Source organism: Heteronotia binoei, chromosome 15, assembly GCF_032191835.1.
Source record: "Heteronotia binoei isolate CCM8104 ecotype False Entrance Well chromosome 15, APGP_CSIRO_Hbin_v1, whole genome shotgun sequence".
Taxonomy (NCBI): domain Eukaryota; kingdom Metazoa; phylum Chordata; class Lepidosauria; order Squamata; family Gekkonidae; genus Heteronotia; species Heteronotia binoei.
In genome coordinates, this window is record NC_083237.1 from 11,685,642 (window position 1) to 11,700,839 (window position 15,198).

The following is a 15,198-nucleotide window of genomic DNA, read 5'->3' on the forward strand; positions in this document are numbered from 1 at the left end:
AAAGAAGTCCTTTTCTCCCTTTCTCACAATATAAGAACTCGTGGGCATTCGATGAAATTGCTGAGCAGTCAGGTTAAAATGGATAAAAGGAAGCACTTCTTCACCCAAAGGGTGATTAACATGTGGAATTCACTGCCACAGGAGGTGGTAGCGGCTACAAGCATAGCCAGCTTCAAGAGGGGATTGGATAAAAATATGGAGCAGAGGTCCATCAGTGGCTATTAGCCACAGTGTGTGTGTTTGTGTATGTGTATATATATATATTGGCCACTGTGTGATACAGAGTGTTGGACTGGATGGGCCATTGGCCTGATCCAACATGGCTTCTCTTATGTTCTTATGAGCATTGAAGCATATGTTCTAGCAGGTACGATTCAAATAATGTGGGACAGAGTCTAATCCGCTGGGGAGAGACCTTGCCAGAATCCTAACTGAACTGTAAGCATAACCTAGATAGATCCAGGTGGGCAGCCGTGTTGGTCTGAAGCAGTTGAACAAAGCAAGGATACCTGATCCCCTCATCTGATGAAGCGTGCTCAGAGAGCACACGAAAGCTTATGTTCTAAATAAAACTTGGTTGGTCGTAAAGGTACACTTGACCCCTGCTTTGTTCATCTGTAAGCATAGCCTGGAACCCTCTTGTGGTTTCACACTGCTGGAGAAATCAACAGCTGTGGTCAAGTTTCTTTCAAGGGAGCTTTTCATCCACTTTTCGAGATGACCTTCTCATTGAGTGACCCCACAAAGCTTCTAGTGAAACCTAGTGTTCTCTAGAGTACATATTTACAGCATACCCTCTACATCAGGGGTCCCCAACCTCTGTACAGCCACAAAATGGCTTCCATAACATGGCTGCCTCAGTAGGCAGAGACAGCCACAGAAACGGCTGTTGCACCTTACCTTCAACCATAGAGTGAAGTTCCTTGTGCTGTGGTGGCAGTTACTGCCAAAGGAACATTTTTAAAAAGTCTGCCCAGCCAATCAAATCTCCAGTGGCCAATCAGAAGCCTTGCCGAGCTTGGGGTGGGGCTTAAAAAAAAAAAGACAGTTGAAGGGCACCAAGAAAGGTCTTAGTAGGTGCAACTCACACCCAAGGGCGCCATGTTTGGGACTCCAGTTCTACATGTTGAAGACCCCCGCTCTTGTAATGGTGACAAAGGAGTTTTGGAGGAGGAGATTGAAAGGATATGAACTTCAGCTCTAAGTCCAACCACAGTGCAAATGCTCTTAGCCTCTATTTACCTTCTGTGCGGTTTAATTGGTACGCTCTCCCTTCATGATCAACCTCACAACTGAAGCTTCCATTGACGCTGTCCCAGAGTACTGTCCCATAGCTGGGGCCATCGTTCATAATCACTAACGAGCTGTCGGATGTCTCCGAAGCATTGTTCAGCCGGGCTGAGATGTTGCCAGGCGAATAGTCGGTGATGAGGCACGCGTCAATGGTTTGATCTTCCCCTTTCTGTGGCTTTAGTTTGTAGAGGGAAGGCTCAGAATCCTCGAGAACTGAAAGAGACAGGAAAGATCATCAGGAATTAGCAACGGGGACCTGTGGTAGTCAAAAAGCACATCAGCGGTTTTGAAGTCTATGCCAGTTTTGCATCAATGACGAGCACGTTAAAGCTGGTTTCTTCTTTTTAATGGTGCTTCCAACAGACTTCTCTTTGTTTGCCTTCAGATCTTATGTTCCACTCACCTGATACTCCTGCAACTTTGCATCTAAGGATCTGCCTGTTAAAGAGCTAATAACAGCTAAGGAGTGGTGGTTCTTACTGGCGAAACCTTACTCCATTAAAGCCCCCTGCCTGCTTGTGTGATGACCTGGTCTGAATCCAGAGCCTACATGGCGTCTAGTGGTCATCAAAAATGCCGGGAAGATCCATTTTCAGAACCTCCAGCATTGCATCTCATTTGACCCTAAAGCACCTTTTGTCCTTAACAGGGCTTTTTTTTTTTGGGTAGCAGGAACTCCTTTGCATATTAAGCCACACACCCCTGATGTAGCCAATCCTCCAGGAGCTTACAGGGCTCTTACTATATGCAATATGCAAAGGAGTTCCTGCTACAAAAAAAGCCCTGGTCCTTACTGATGACTGACTGAGATCAAGAGCCATCGATTGACCGGCAGTCTTCCTCTAAAACTGTGCTGTGACCTTTCACCTGCCGCAGACTCACTCTGCTACCTTCTGCCGACAAACCTGAAGCTCTGTCACTCCACGTCAACACATCAAGCTGCCTGAATCTAACCAGGGCATTTTGGGGGTAGGAGCGCACAGGAGCGGGGCTCCAACTGGGTTGGCCAGGGCTCTGGCTGGCACACTGGGACAGCTTCAGCTTTCCCCAGAGTGCCCACCGTAGCAGGTGTGATGGGAAAGGCACAGGGGGAGCACCCGCTGGGCTTTTTCGACAAAAAAAGAGTCCTGAATCTTACCATTGAGCCATCAAGGTCAGGATTGTCTACTCAGACTGGCAGAGGCTCTCCACAGTCTTAAGGAGAGGTCTTTCACATCACCTACTCCCTGGTCCTTTCCAGGGCTTTTCCCCCTTTTTAGCAGGAACTCCTTTGCATATTAGGCCACACCTCCCTGATGTAGCCAATCCTCCAAGAGCTTGGAATTCTAGCAGGGGCTCCTTTGTATATTAGGCCACACCTTCCTGATGTAGCCAATCCTCCAAGAGCTTGGAATTCTAGCAGGGGCTGCTTTGCATATTAGGCCACACACCCCTGATGTAGCCAATCCTCCAAGAGCTTGGAATTCTAGCAGGGGCTCCTTTGCATATTAGGCCTCACACCCCTGATGCAGCCAATCCTCCAAGAGCTTGGAATTCTACCAGGGGCTCCTTGGCATATTAGGCCAGACACCCCCTGATGTAGCAAATCTTCCAAGAGCTTGGAATTCTAGCAGGGGCTCCTTTGCATATTAGGCCACACACCCCTGATGCAGCCAATCCTCCAAGAGCTTGGAATTCTACCAGGGGCTCCTTTGCATATTAGGCCAGACACCCCCTGATGTAGCAAATCTTCCAAGAGCTTACAGCAGGCCCCGTAAGAAGAGCCCTGTAAGCCCTTGGAGGATTGGTTACATCAGGGGTGTGTGGCCTAATATGCAAAGGAGTTCCTGCTACAATAAATAAATAAAGCCCTGGTCCTTTCACTGGAGATGCTGGAGATTCCACATGCTAGAATTGGCAATCCCCAGGTAGGGGCAGGGGATCCCGCAGTTTGGAGGCCCTCCCCCCTGCTTCGGAGTCATCAGAAAGTGGGGGGTGGGGAGGGAAATGTCTGCTGGGCACTCCATGGTTCCCTATGTACAGCGATTCCTATAGGTAGGGTATAATGGAGAATTGATCCACGGGTATCTGAGGCTCTTGGAGGGGCTGTTTTTTGAGGTAGAGGCACCAAATTAGCAGCATAGCATCTGATGCCTCTCTCCAAAAGACCCTCCAAGTTTCAAAAAGTTTGGACCAGGGGTTCCAGTTTTATGAGCCCCAAAAGAAGGTGCCCCTATCCTTCATTATGTTTTTATGGAATGAAGGCATTGAAAAGGTGTGCGGTCCCTTTAAACGTGATAGCCAGAACTCTCTTTGGAATCCAATTATGCTTGTCACATCCTTGCTTCTGGCTCCACCCCAAAAGTCCCCAGCCTCTACCCCCAAAGTCTCCTGGCTCCACCCCCAAAGTCCCCAGATGGTTCTTGAATCGCACTTGGCAACCCTGCCATGTGCCAAGGAGAAGAGAAAGAGAGGCCAAGACCAGACTTAGCTCACACTGCCTTTATCTTGCCAAAAAGGTTAGGAATACGATGGGAGACTCCCAAGGAAGTCCAGGGTTGCTATGCAGAGGCAGACAACGGTGAGCCACCTCTATCCATCACTTGCCTCGACAAGCCTGTGGGGGTCACCAAAAGCTGGCAGAGACTTGATGGCCCTCTGAATCACCAGCCTGCATTACCCACCCTTTGTCTTTTTCAATTTAGTTTATCCTTTCTCACCACAATAAGGCAGCTCACCACGAAAACCTATACAGCAGCAAAGATGGGCAGTCTTCGCAGTGGAGGACGGTAAGCAGTGGAGTGCCGCAAGGCTCAGTACTGGGTCCCATGCTCTTTAACTTGGTCATAAATGATTTGGAGTTGAGAGTAAGCAGTGAAGTGGCCAAGTTTGCGGATGACACTAAATTGTTCAGGGTGGTGAGAACCAGAGAGGATTGTGAGGCACTCCAAAGGGATCTGTTGAGGCTGGGTGAGTGGGCGTCAACGTGGCAGATGAGGTTCAATGTGGCCAAGTGCAAAGTAATGCACATTGGGGCCAAGAATCCCAGCTGCAAATAAAAGTTGATGGTTTGTGAACTGGCAGAGACTGACCAAGAGAGAGATCTTGGGGTCGTGGTAGATAACTCTCTGAAAATGTCAAAACAGTGTGCGATTGCAATAAAAAAGGCCAACGCCATGCTGGGAATTATTAGGAAGGGAATTGAAAACAAATCAGCCAGTATCATAATGCCCCTGCATAAATCGATGGTGTGGTCTCATTTGGAATACTGTGTGCAATTCTGGTCACCGCACCTCTAAAAGGATATAGCATTGGAAGAAAGTGCAGAAAAGGGCAACTAGAATGATTAAAGGGTTGGAACACTTTCCCTATGAAGAAAGGTTAAAACGCTTGGGGCTCTTTAGCTTGGAGAAACGTCAACTGCGGGGTGACATGATAGAGGTTTACAAGATTATGAATGGGATGGAGAAGGTAGAGAAAGAAGTACTTTTCTCCCTTTCTCACAATACAAGAACTCGTGGGCATTCAATGAAATTGCTGAGCAGTCGGGTTAGAATGGATAAAAGGAGGTACTTCTTCACCCAAAGGGTGATTAACATGTGGAATTCACTGCCACAGGAGGTGGTGGCGGCTACAAGCATAGCCAGCTTCAAGAGGGGGTTAGATAAAAATATGAAGCAGAGGTCCATCAGTGGCTATTAGCCATAGTGTGTATATATATGTATATATATATAATTTATATATATATATAAATTTTTTGGCCACTGTTTGACACAGAGTGTTGGACTGGATGGGCCACTGGCCTGATCCAACAGGGCTTCTCTTATGTTCTTATGTGACACAGAGTGTTGGACTGGATGGGCCACTGGCCTGATCCAACATGGCTTCTCTTATGTTCTTAAAGAAGCCAGGTCAAAAACACAACCATTAATAATGACTGCTAAAGAACAGAACAAACAAGAGACTATAGGAATGGATATAACAAGCAGTGGTTTGATTGAAGCTCTTCTGCAATGAGTATCTGGAAATGCTTTAGCATTTAACATACCCCTCCCCTCCATTTTCAAAAATGGTTTGCGTCTTCTGTACAACCAAGCGTTTTGTTCTTGCTGCTAAGACCAGTTTCCCAGAAGTGCCCACAAAGTTCACGCCTTTGCAGTGGATCTTTCGATACGGCTGTTTCAGTATGACTGCAAAGTCGTGATCTGAGCACCGCTGTGGCTGCCCACGCTTCCTGCTCTCCTGCAAAGGTTAGCAAGAAGGCAAACAGCTCATCCAAAGTGCAGTCTTGGAGGTCTGGGGACCCTCTGCACTCGTTTTTGGTTCTCATCAAGACTTAAAATCCCAATTTAAGACACACCCCCACCCCCACCACCAAGTAATCCAAATTCAGCTACAGAAAAATCTAGATTCTATTATCTAGCTTGGATAAACCAGGGTTGCCAGGTCCTCCCGCAGCCACCAGCCAGGGATTGGGCGGAGTAGGGCTTCCAGATCTAGGTTTGGAAACTCCTGCTAATTTGGGTATAGAGCCTGGGGAGGACATGGAGGTCACTTGGGTACCATGTTGGAGAGTCCAGCCTCCAAAGCATCCCTTTTCTCTAGGGGAACTGATCTCTGTAGTCGAGAGACAAAATGTAATTCTGGGGGATCCTCAGGCCCCAACCTGGAGGCTGGCAATCTTACCAGAGTCTAGGCTTGCCAAGTCCAGTTCAAGAAATATCTGGGGACTTTGGAGGTGGAGCTAGGAGACTTTGGGAATGGAGCTAGGAGACTTTGGGGATGGAGCTAGGAGACTTTGGGGGTGGAGCTAGGAGATTTTGGGGATGGAGCTAGAAGACTTTGGAGATGGAGCTAGGAGACTTTGGGGTGGAGCTAGGATACTTTGGGGATGGAGCTAGAAGACTTTGGAGGTGGAGCTAGGAGACTTTGGGGGTGGAGCTAGGAGACTTTGGGGATGGAGCTAGGAGACTTTGGGGTGGAGCTAGGAGACTTTGGGGTGGAGCTAGGAGACTTTGGGGATGGAGCTAGAAGACTTTGGAGATGGAGCTAGGAGACTTTGGGGATGGAGCTAGGAGACTTTGGGGGTGGAGCTAGGAGACTTTGGGGGTGGAGCTAGGAGACTTTGGAGATGGAGCTAGAAGACTTTGGGGATGGAGCTAGAAGACTTTGGGGTGGATCTAGGAGACTTTGGAGGTGGAGCTAGAAGACTTTGGAGAGGGAGCTAGAAGACTTTGGAGAGGGAGCTAGAAGACTTTGGGGTGGAGCTAGGAGACTTTGGGGTGGAGCTAGGAGACTTTGGAGATGGAGCTAGGAGACTTTGGGGATGGAGCTAGAAGACTTTGGGGGTGGAGCTAGGAGACTTTGGGGGTGGAGCTAGGAGACACTGCGGATGGAGCCACGAGCAAGGTTATGACAAGCATAATGGAACTCCAAAGGGAGTTCTGGCCAATACATTTTAAGGGACAGCACACCTTTTAAATGCCTTCCCTGCGCTGGAAATAATGAATAATAAGGGCACCTTCTTTTGGGGCTCAGAATTTGACCCCCTGGTCCAGTCCTTTTGAACCCTTGAAGGTGTTTTGAAGAGAGGCATCGGATGCTTTTCTCCATTTCTCACAATACAAGAACTCGTGGACATTTGATGAAATTGTTGAGCAGTCGGGTTAGAACGGGTAAAAGGCAGTACTTCACCCAAAGGGTGATTAACACGTGGAATTCACCTCCACAGGAGGTGGTGGCGGCTACAAGCATAGACAGCTTCAAGAGGGGTTTAGATAAAAATATGGAGCCGAGGTCCATCAGTGGCTATTAGCCACAGCATATTATTGGAACTGGACAGGGATGCTCTGTATTCTTGGTGTTTGGGGGGTGGGGCAAAGTGAAGGGCTTCTAGCCTCACTTGTGAACCTCCTTTTTTTTTGGCCACTGTGTGACACAGAGTGTTGGACTGGATGGGCCATTGGCCTGATCCAACATGGCTTCTCTTATGTTCTTATGCTCTGCTGCAAATTTGGTGCCTCAGCCTCAACAAACAGCCCTCCCAGAGCCCCAGATACATGAGATCAATTCTCCATTATACCCTATGGGATCTGGTTGCCATAAAGAATAGTGGAATGCCCAGCAAACATTTCCCTCCCCTCCACCCCCCTTTCTGATGACCCTGAAGCAGGCGGAGGGCCTCCAAACCAGGGGATCCCCTGCCCTCACCTGGGGATTGGCAACTCTGTCAGAATCCCGTCTACCAAGTTTCTAATTGGAGGTAATTTTTTCCCCCCTAATGGAGAAAGAAAGTGTAGAAAGGTCTCCTGTGATCTAACTCAATGGTTTCCTTCTAATTAGGAATCATCTTCTCAAGGAAGAGGCCTTCCAGGGGGAGGCAGACACCTTCCATCGGATCCAGCCCAACCTACCTAGATGGAGCCTTCCAACTGTGTTCTCCTATGATTATCATTTTTGGGTTGGATCCAGCACGGAAATCCAGCTTGCACTTGAGCAGAAATGCAAGGCCGTAATGGCCTCTTTTGCACTCAGCGGACTGATTGTATCCCCACTTGCACAAGTTTTTGTGCAACCATTTTAGGAGAACTACAAATATAGGAAAGAGAACTGCTAGGTTCTGTACAAGATCTTGCACATGTGGAAGTCTGCCAAGTCTATTTAGGTTTTTGTTTGTGCATTACTGAACCCAAGCCATTGTCTAGCACTGTTTGGTAAGTGATGTAAAGCTGCAGTCGCAGGAATACATTAAAAGAATGACTGAACCCATCTCTGCGTTCTACACTGCCTCCAGAGATGTGTCCTCTCCCAAATTTGACTGATCTTGAACTTCAATATCTCCAGGCTAAACCTCCACCCACTACACCATAACACACATCTCAATCGGAACAAATCACATCAAGTTGGATCCACCAAAGGATTTCTGTGTGCATGGTGGAAGGGAGGGGGGAAGGGGTGTCCAATACCCACATTCTATGATGGACCTCCAGCTCTCCTTCATGCCTTTTCTGGAGGTCTCCTGTGCCCCAAAAGTAGCATGGGGGGATTTTGGACTGTAGGGGGCTGGGGAAAGCAGGGAAGTCATACTGTGTGGATGGAAATCCCTTTTATCTGTGGAAATCTTCCATTAGGTCCAAGCCATAAATTAGAAAGAAAGCACAAAATCCTGTAACACAACAAAAACACTTACTTGGAAGCACAAATAGGTTTGTTCCTACTCCAAAAGTCAACTTCCTTTCCACTGTTATATCCCCACACTTGCCTGCCCCATTACAAATATTGCCTTCTGTTGATGAACCAGGCACTGTGATTGTGAAAGGTGCACTTGCAAAGCATGTACATCACAGCATGAGGAGTCAAAGATCCACATTCACAAGCTTACACAACTGCCTACAGCAGGGATGTCAAACATGTGGCCTGGGGGCCAAATCAGGCCCTCAGAGAGCTCCTGTCAGGCCCACAAGCAACTCACTGTCATCTGCTTCCTTCTTCCTCTCTTGCTTCCTTTGCCAGGCTTGCTCAATCACACAGGAGCTACAGAGCAAAGTTTCTCCCTTGGGGAGGAAGTGGTGGAAAGAGGGCTCTCTCAATTACACAGCAGAGCTACCGAGACAAGCCTCTCTTCATTCTGTTGGCTAAGGCTCAACAAGCCAGTGAGGTGGATTAGGCTGAGTGTATGTTTGTCTGTGTCCTTTATAAAGTTTATGTCTCCGCTACCTGGCATTACATTCTATGGCACACACGGCCTGCCCCGACAAGGTCAAGATTCGGCCCTCATAACAAATAAGTTCGACACCCCCTGGCCTACAGTATGTTTCCAGATTTTCATTTGTGCTTGCAACTACCGTGGCTTCTTGAGTTCTGCCATCTTTGAGGAGCCTGCAGGTTGTGACCTCTCTGCTCCTGGGGTCCAAAGACCCCCAAGAGATTCATGGATTGATTTCAAGAGCGTCTATGAAGCTGGATGGGGGGAAATTACATCTTTATTTTCACTTAACCTCAAACTGAAATTTAACATTAGAACAAAGCTAGAGTCCAGTGGCAACTTTAAGACCAAAAAAGTTTAATCCAGGATTAGGCTTTTGTGTGCATGCACACTTCTTCAGATATGTATCTGAAGAACTGTGTATGCTCCCAAAAGCTTATGTATTTGAAGATACATGCCTGAAGAAGTATGCATGCACATGAAAGCTTCTACCCAGAATTAAACTTTGTTGGTCTTAATGACGATAAGAACATAAGAGAAGCCATGTTGGATCAGGCCAATGGCCCATCCAGTCCAACATTCTGTGTCACATTGTGGCCAAAAAACCCAGATGCCATCAGGAGGTCCACCAGTGGGGCCAGGACACTAGAAGCCCTCCCACTGTTGCTCCTCCCAAGCACTGAGAATACAGAGCATCACTGCCCCATACAGAGAGTTCTATTCTTGAACTTAAAAACATAAAAGAAGCCATGTTGGATCAGGCCAATGGCCCATCCAGTCCAACACTCTGTGTCACACAGTGGCCAAAAACTCCAGATGCCATCAGGAGGTCCACCAGTGGGGCCAGGACACTAGAAGCCCTCTCACTGTTGCCCCTCCCAAGCACCAAGCATCACTTGCCCCAGACAGAGAGTTTCGACAATACACTGTGGCTAATAGCCACTGATGGACCTCTGCTCCACATGTTTATCCAATCCCCTCGTGAAGCTTGCTGTCACCACCTCCTGTGGCAGTGAATTCCATGTGTTAATCACCCTTTGGGTGAAGAAGGACTTCCTTTTATCCGTTCTAGGTCGACTGCTCAGCAATTTAATTGAGTGCCCACGAGTTCTTGTACTGTGAGAAAGGGAGAAAAGTACTTCTTTCTCTCTCAGGTAGGGAAATACCTTGCCCTACTTTTCTTAGCTAGGTTTTGCATGTAACCTTGTATTCCCATGGTGGTTGGGCTTCCAAATTACTGTGGTTTGTATATCCCATTTTGAAATTCCTTTGGGCCTTGTTTTCTTTTCTGTTATGCCAATAAAGTTGTGTCTGTCTGTCTTTCTCTCACTTCTCTATCCCCTGCATAATCTTGTAAACTTCTATCATGTCACTGGACCACTGGACTCATATGTTGTTCTGTTGCTTCAGACCAACACGGCTGCCCACCTGAGATTTAGCATTTCCTTCCATTATGAGTGTAGACAGCAAACCACAATAGCATTAAAAGTACCTGTGACTTTGTCACCAATGGATGGTAGCATTAACGGTACTGTGACTTTGTCACCTCTTCGGAGTGGAGGGCAGGATATAAATCCAATATCTTCTTCTCCATCATCTTATATCCTGCCCTATACTCTGAATCTCAGAGTCTCAGAGTGGTCGCAATCTCCTTTACCTTCCTCCCCCACAACAGACACCCTGTGAGGTAGGTGGGGCTGAGAGCTCTTACAGCAGCTGCCCTTTGAAGGACAACTCCTACAACAGCCATGGCTGACCCAAGGCCATTCCAGCAGCTGCAAGTGAAGCAGTGGGGAATCAAACTCGGTTCTCCCAGATAAGAATCCACTACACCAAACTGGGGATGGAACCACCATGGGAATCTGCTCTGTGGCATTTTAGCTTCAGCTTTTTGTTCCCCTGAAATATCAAGGATAATCCGCTCATCTCTATCCTCTCCTAACCGATCTCTGAATCCCACTCACCCGGTTTCACGCGCAGCTCCGTGCCTTTACCAAACGTTTGTTTATAAGCACCACTCCCAGTATTCACACAGCAAGGGACCACTTTGCAAGAACTACTCGAGCCATGCTGCATATCCTAACAAAATCATCCTGGACAGCACACGCTTTAGATATGGCAGGTCTTACTGAGTGAGCAGAGCAGGACTCCACTTTTTTAAATCATGCTCTGGATGACACTCCATGGCCATGATCCCAAATGCAACATGTTGCAGGGCGGCTTTTTTAGAACTCCAGCATGAGCACCCTTCTGCTTTCTCTTTTATCCACCCCTTTCTGTGTACAGAGCTGACCCCCTCCATTGCAGCTCTCAGTGCTAACAAATAACAACTTGGTTAGAGTACAGGATTGCAGAGAACACTCTGGAAAAAAAATTCCACATTATGTGTTATGGATCTACAACAGATGCCTTGATTAGGATGTTTCAAATATTGATTCCTCCATCAATAATAACCAGGGCTTTTTTTGTTGAAAATTCCCAACAGGAACTCATTTGAAGAAGAAGAAGCATTGAAGATTTATACCCCGCCCTTCTCTCTGAATCAGAGACTCAGAGTGGCTTACAATCTCCTATGTCTTCTCCCCCCACAACAGACACCCTGTGAGGTGGGTGGGGCTGAGAGGGCTCTCACAGCAACTGCCTTTTCAAGGACAACTCCTGAGATAGCTATGGCTGACCCAAGGCCATTCCAGCAGCTGCAAGTGGAGGGGTGGGGAATCAAACCCGGTTCTCCCAGATAAGAGTCTCCCCTTTCAAGGACAACCTCTGCGATAGCTATGGCTGACCCAAGGCCATTCCAGCAGCTGCAAGTGGAGGAGTGGGGAATCAAACCTGGTTCTCCCAGATAAGAGTCCACTCACTTCACCACTACACCAAATTGGCTCTCATATTAGACCACACCCCCTGACATTACCATTGTTTTCCGCAGGGCTTTTTTTGGTAGAAAAAGCCCAGCAGGAGCTCATTTGCATATTAGGCCACACCCTCTGGTGCCAAGTCAGCTGGAACTGTGTTCCTGTGCGTTCCTGCTCAAAGGCAGGCCCTGATAATATTCTGTGGCACTTTCAAATGTTCCTTTTGGTTCCAAAGGTTTTGTTCTACTAAGAAAGGCATTTTCTTTTTTGCCAATGCAAAGGGTAAAACAGGTCAACACATTGTCTTATGAACTAGTCCTTATTCTAAACCTAAGGGAGTAGCCCTATTAAAACACTTTCAGGGGAGAAATAATTTACACTCTAATAGGAATGTTTTCTATATTTGATTTACTTGACTGAAAGCTCATCCAGGACCCACTTCCAACAATCAATATGGTAGCAGATCTTCCATAATCCACACAGTGGTTTATGGCATGATAAAGTCCCGGGATTCATCCTCAACAAAACACTGCATGTGCTAGATATAGTGTGGAAGTTTGGTGCATATGAAACTATAAATATAAGATCTCGGCTTTTCTAAAAAATTAGATTAATAGATGGATGGAACCATATAATAGATTAAACCCCGGGGGTAGCTGAATTTATATTCAGTCAAGCTACGTGTGCACCATGTTTTCCATAGACCCTTATTTGTTTCAGTGTTCCAATATAATGGCTACCCTGTTGGAGCGCAAATTGCCTTTTCAGGAGAGTTTCAAAAGCAACGAGAGAAGATATGTAGGGTTGGCGTTCAAAGAAAAAGATATATTGATATACCTGGATGAACCAAAGCTCTGGATATGCACAAAAGACACCTTTTGGTCCTGAATATACATAAAGGATCCTATTTACCCACCAGCTTCTACTGACAACCTTGTTCCCTGAACATATGAGAACATATGAAGCTGTCTTATACTGAGTATATAAGTATGTCTTATAGTTCTGAGTAAATAAGTATATACTAGTTCTGAGTATATAAGCTGTTTTATACTCCCTGGGTCCATCAAAGTCAGTATTGTCTACTCAGACTGGCAGCGGCTCTCCAGGGTCTCAAGCTGAGGTTTTCCACACCTACTTGCCTGGACTTTTTTAGTTGGAGATGCCGGGGATTGAACCTGGGACCTTCTGCTTCCCAAGCAGATGCTCTGCCACTGAGCCACCATCCCTCCCCCTTGTTCCCTGCACATATATGAACTTCTCCTCCCAAATAGTTTACACTGTTCTACACGTAGTTCTCCCAGATAAGAGTCCGCACACTTAACCACTACACCAAACTGACTCTGAACATAACGTTCCCAGTCTAGCGCATTCATGAAACCTCCTTCTCCCAGACTGACTGCTCTAAATCTTGCACTCTTCTTCCAGTGGTTTTCACTGCGACCTGTCCCACAGAAGCTTCTGTCTAGTACATTTTTATCCCACCTTTCCTTTGTAGATTACAAAGGTGCATATATGGTTGCATCTTCCCTTATTGACATGAGTTTATTTTATTTTTATTTATTTGTAGCCTGCCTTTCACCTCAATGGGGACACAAAGTGGCTCACACCTTTCTCCTCTCCTCCATTTAATCTTCATAACAACCCTTTGACACAGGGTAGGCTGAGAGATTGTGCTTCACCCAATGTCACAAAGCAAGTTTCCATGACACGTGGGGGTTTGAATCTGGAAATTCAAGCTCCTAGTCCAACGCTCTAACCCCTTCGCTATGTTGGCTGTGTTCTTGTCCACAGTTAAATTCAATCCAAACTCAAAAGTTTATGCAAATTAAAACAGGGTAGACTTAACAATTTTAACTCACCAGGCGTAATAACCAACTGGGTCCCTGTTCCAAACCAAAGTTGCCACGTTGAGCTACCACGCCATGGCAAGGACCCTTACAAAATGGCATCTCAAGAGAAGGTCAGTACTGAGACTTCTCCAGAATGAGTCAGAGAGACTGAGATATGGGCCATATTTCATTGTAATCCTTAGATGTGGCCAACAGTTTGGGACATGCAGAGTAGAACGTTTCTCTGGTTTGGGTTGTTCTTGTTGACATCAGCTATGGTTATATTTGCAATTTTATTCCAAAATAACCACAATTAGATTCTCCGCTGGAGATTTTTCTCGTTCCAAAATATGTTCTGAGGAACTCTGCTGTTCCTCAGAAGCTTTTGAGAAGTTCCTCGTTAAAAAAAGAATAGTTAATGAGAGACTGGAGGTCAAGTTTTCTTTAGAGTTTGCCTATTACTACCAACATTTCCCACATTTCATAGCTTTAAGTGCATTTCAGTCACATTCTGGAGCTCATTCTCAGACAGTAGTAGGTGACAATAATAAAAAAGTAGGCTAATTGCTGCCTTGACATGGTGAGAGGGCTTGCGTGGTTCAATGAGGCTGTGGGCTATGCCATGCAATAACAACAACAAATTACTCACCAGGTTCCACAGTCAACCTTGTTCCTCTCCCAAATAAGATCTTAAAGCCTACACTGTGCACACAGTGCTATGGGTCCTATCAAAAATGCTCCCACTTGTGGCCTACAACATTTTAAACAATACCCAATATAAACTGAAGGGTGGGAGGGGAGCAACAGTAGACATCAGAGCCCAGGAATGTGATCCTCTCTGCCCTGAGTCAGTAATGATCATACAGCTCAGCATTTTGGGTTCTAACAGTGATTTAACCGATGTCACAGTCCATAGAAACATTAAAATGGTAATCATGATGGTAATCTCTATTGCATACTGATATAATTGTGGATTTAGCCTGCTCTTAAAACAGAAATTGTCCTCCTTGGTGTTACACACAAGAGCCATCAATAGATATACTAGGATTCTGTCTTAGCACTCCACTCAGATTGGGGTTGCCAACTCTGGGATGGGGAATTCCTGAAGATTTGGCATTGGAGACTGGGAAGAGTAGAGTTTGGGAAGGTGAAGAAACTCAGGAGTAATGTGATGCCCTAGAGAATCCACCCTCCAAAAGTGGCATTTTCTCCAGGGAAACTGATCTCTGCAGTCTGGTGATCAGTTGATTGAGGTTGGTTTTCACGGAAACCTTGAGTTTATCTCCAATCACCCACCTGGAGATTGGCAGTCCTAACCCAGCTAACTGTGGAAACCATCCGTGCTTGTGAAAGGAGGTCTTGGAAGGTCCTTAAGTGGTTGTTGTTGGGTTTTTTTTTTGGGGGGGGGGGGTGGTTGGCAGAGACCAAAGCTTTCTTTTTTTTTTCAGTTGGATATTTGATGGCTAGTCTATAAGCAAGGCATTAATTACATTAAGAGAAAGTTTTGTGCTACTTCTTTTATAAACTGCTTTGAGCT

The 15,198-nt window shown here is 46.3% G+C and overlaps 1 protein-coding gene across 1 annotated transcript in view; it reads right to left on the bottom strand.

Moving 5' to 3' along the window:
• The window catches only part of LOC132584154 (T cell receptor alpha chain MC.7.G5-like), a 168,858-nt gene that overhangs the window by 6,152 nt on the left and 147,508 nt on the right, over positions 1-15,198 (bottom strand). The window contains exon 4 of the mRNA XM_060255959.1: positions 1,243-1,506. Coding sequence (XP_060111942.1) covers positions 1,243-1,506 — 264 coding nt within the window. The remainder of the gene's footprint in view (positions 1-1,242; positions 1,507-15,198) is intronic.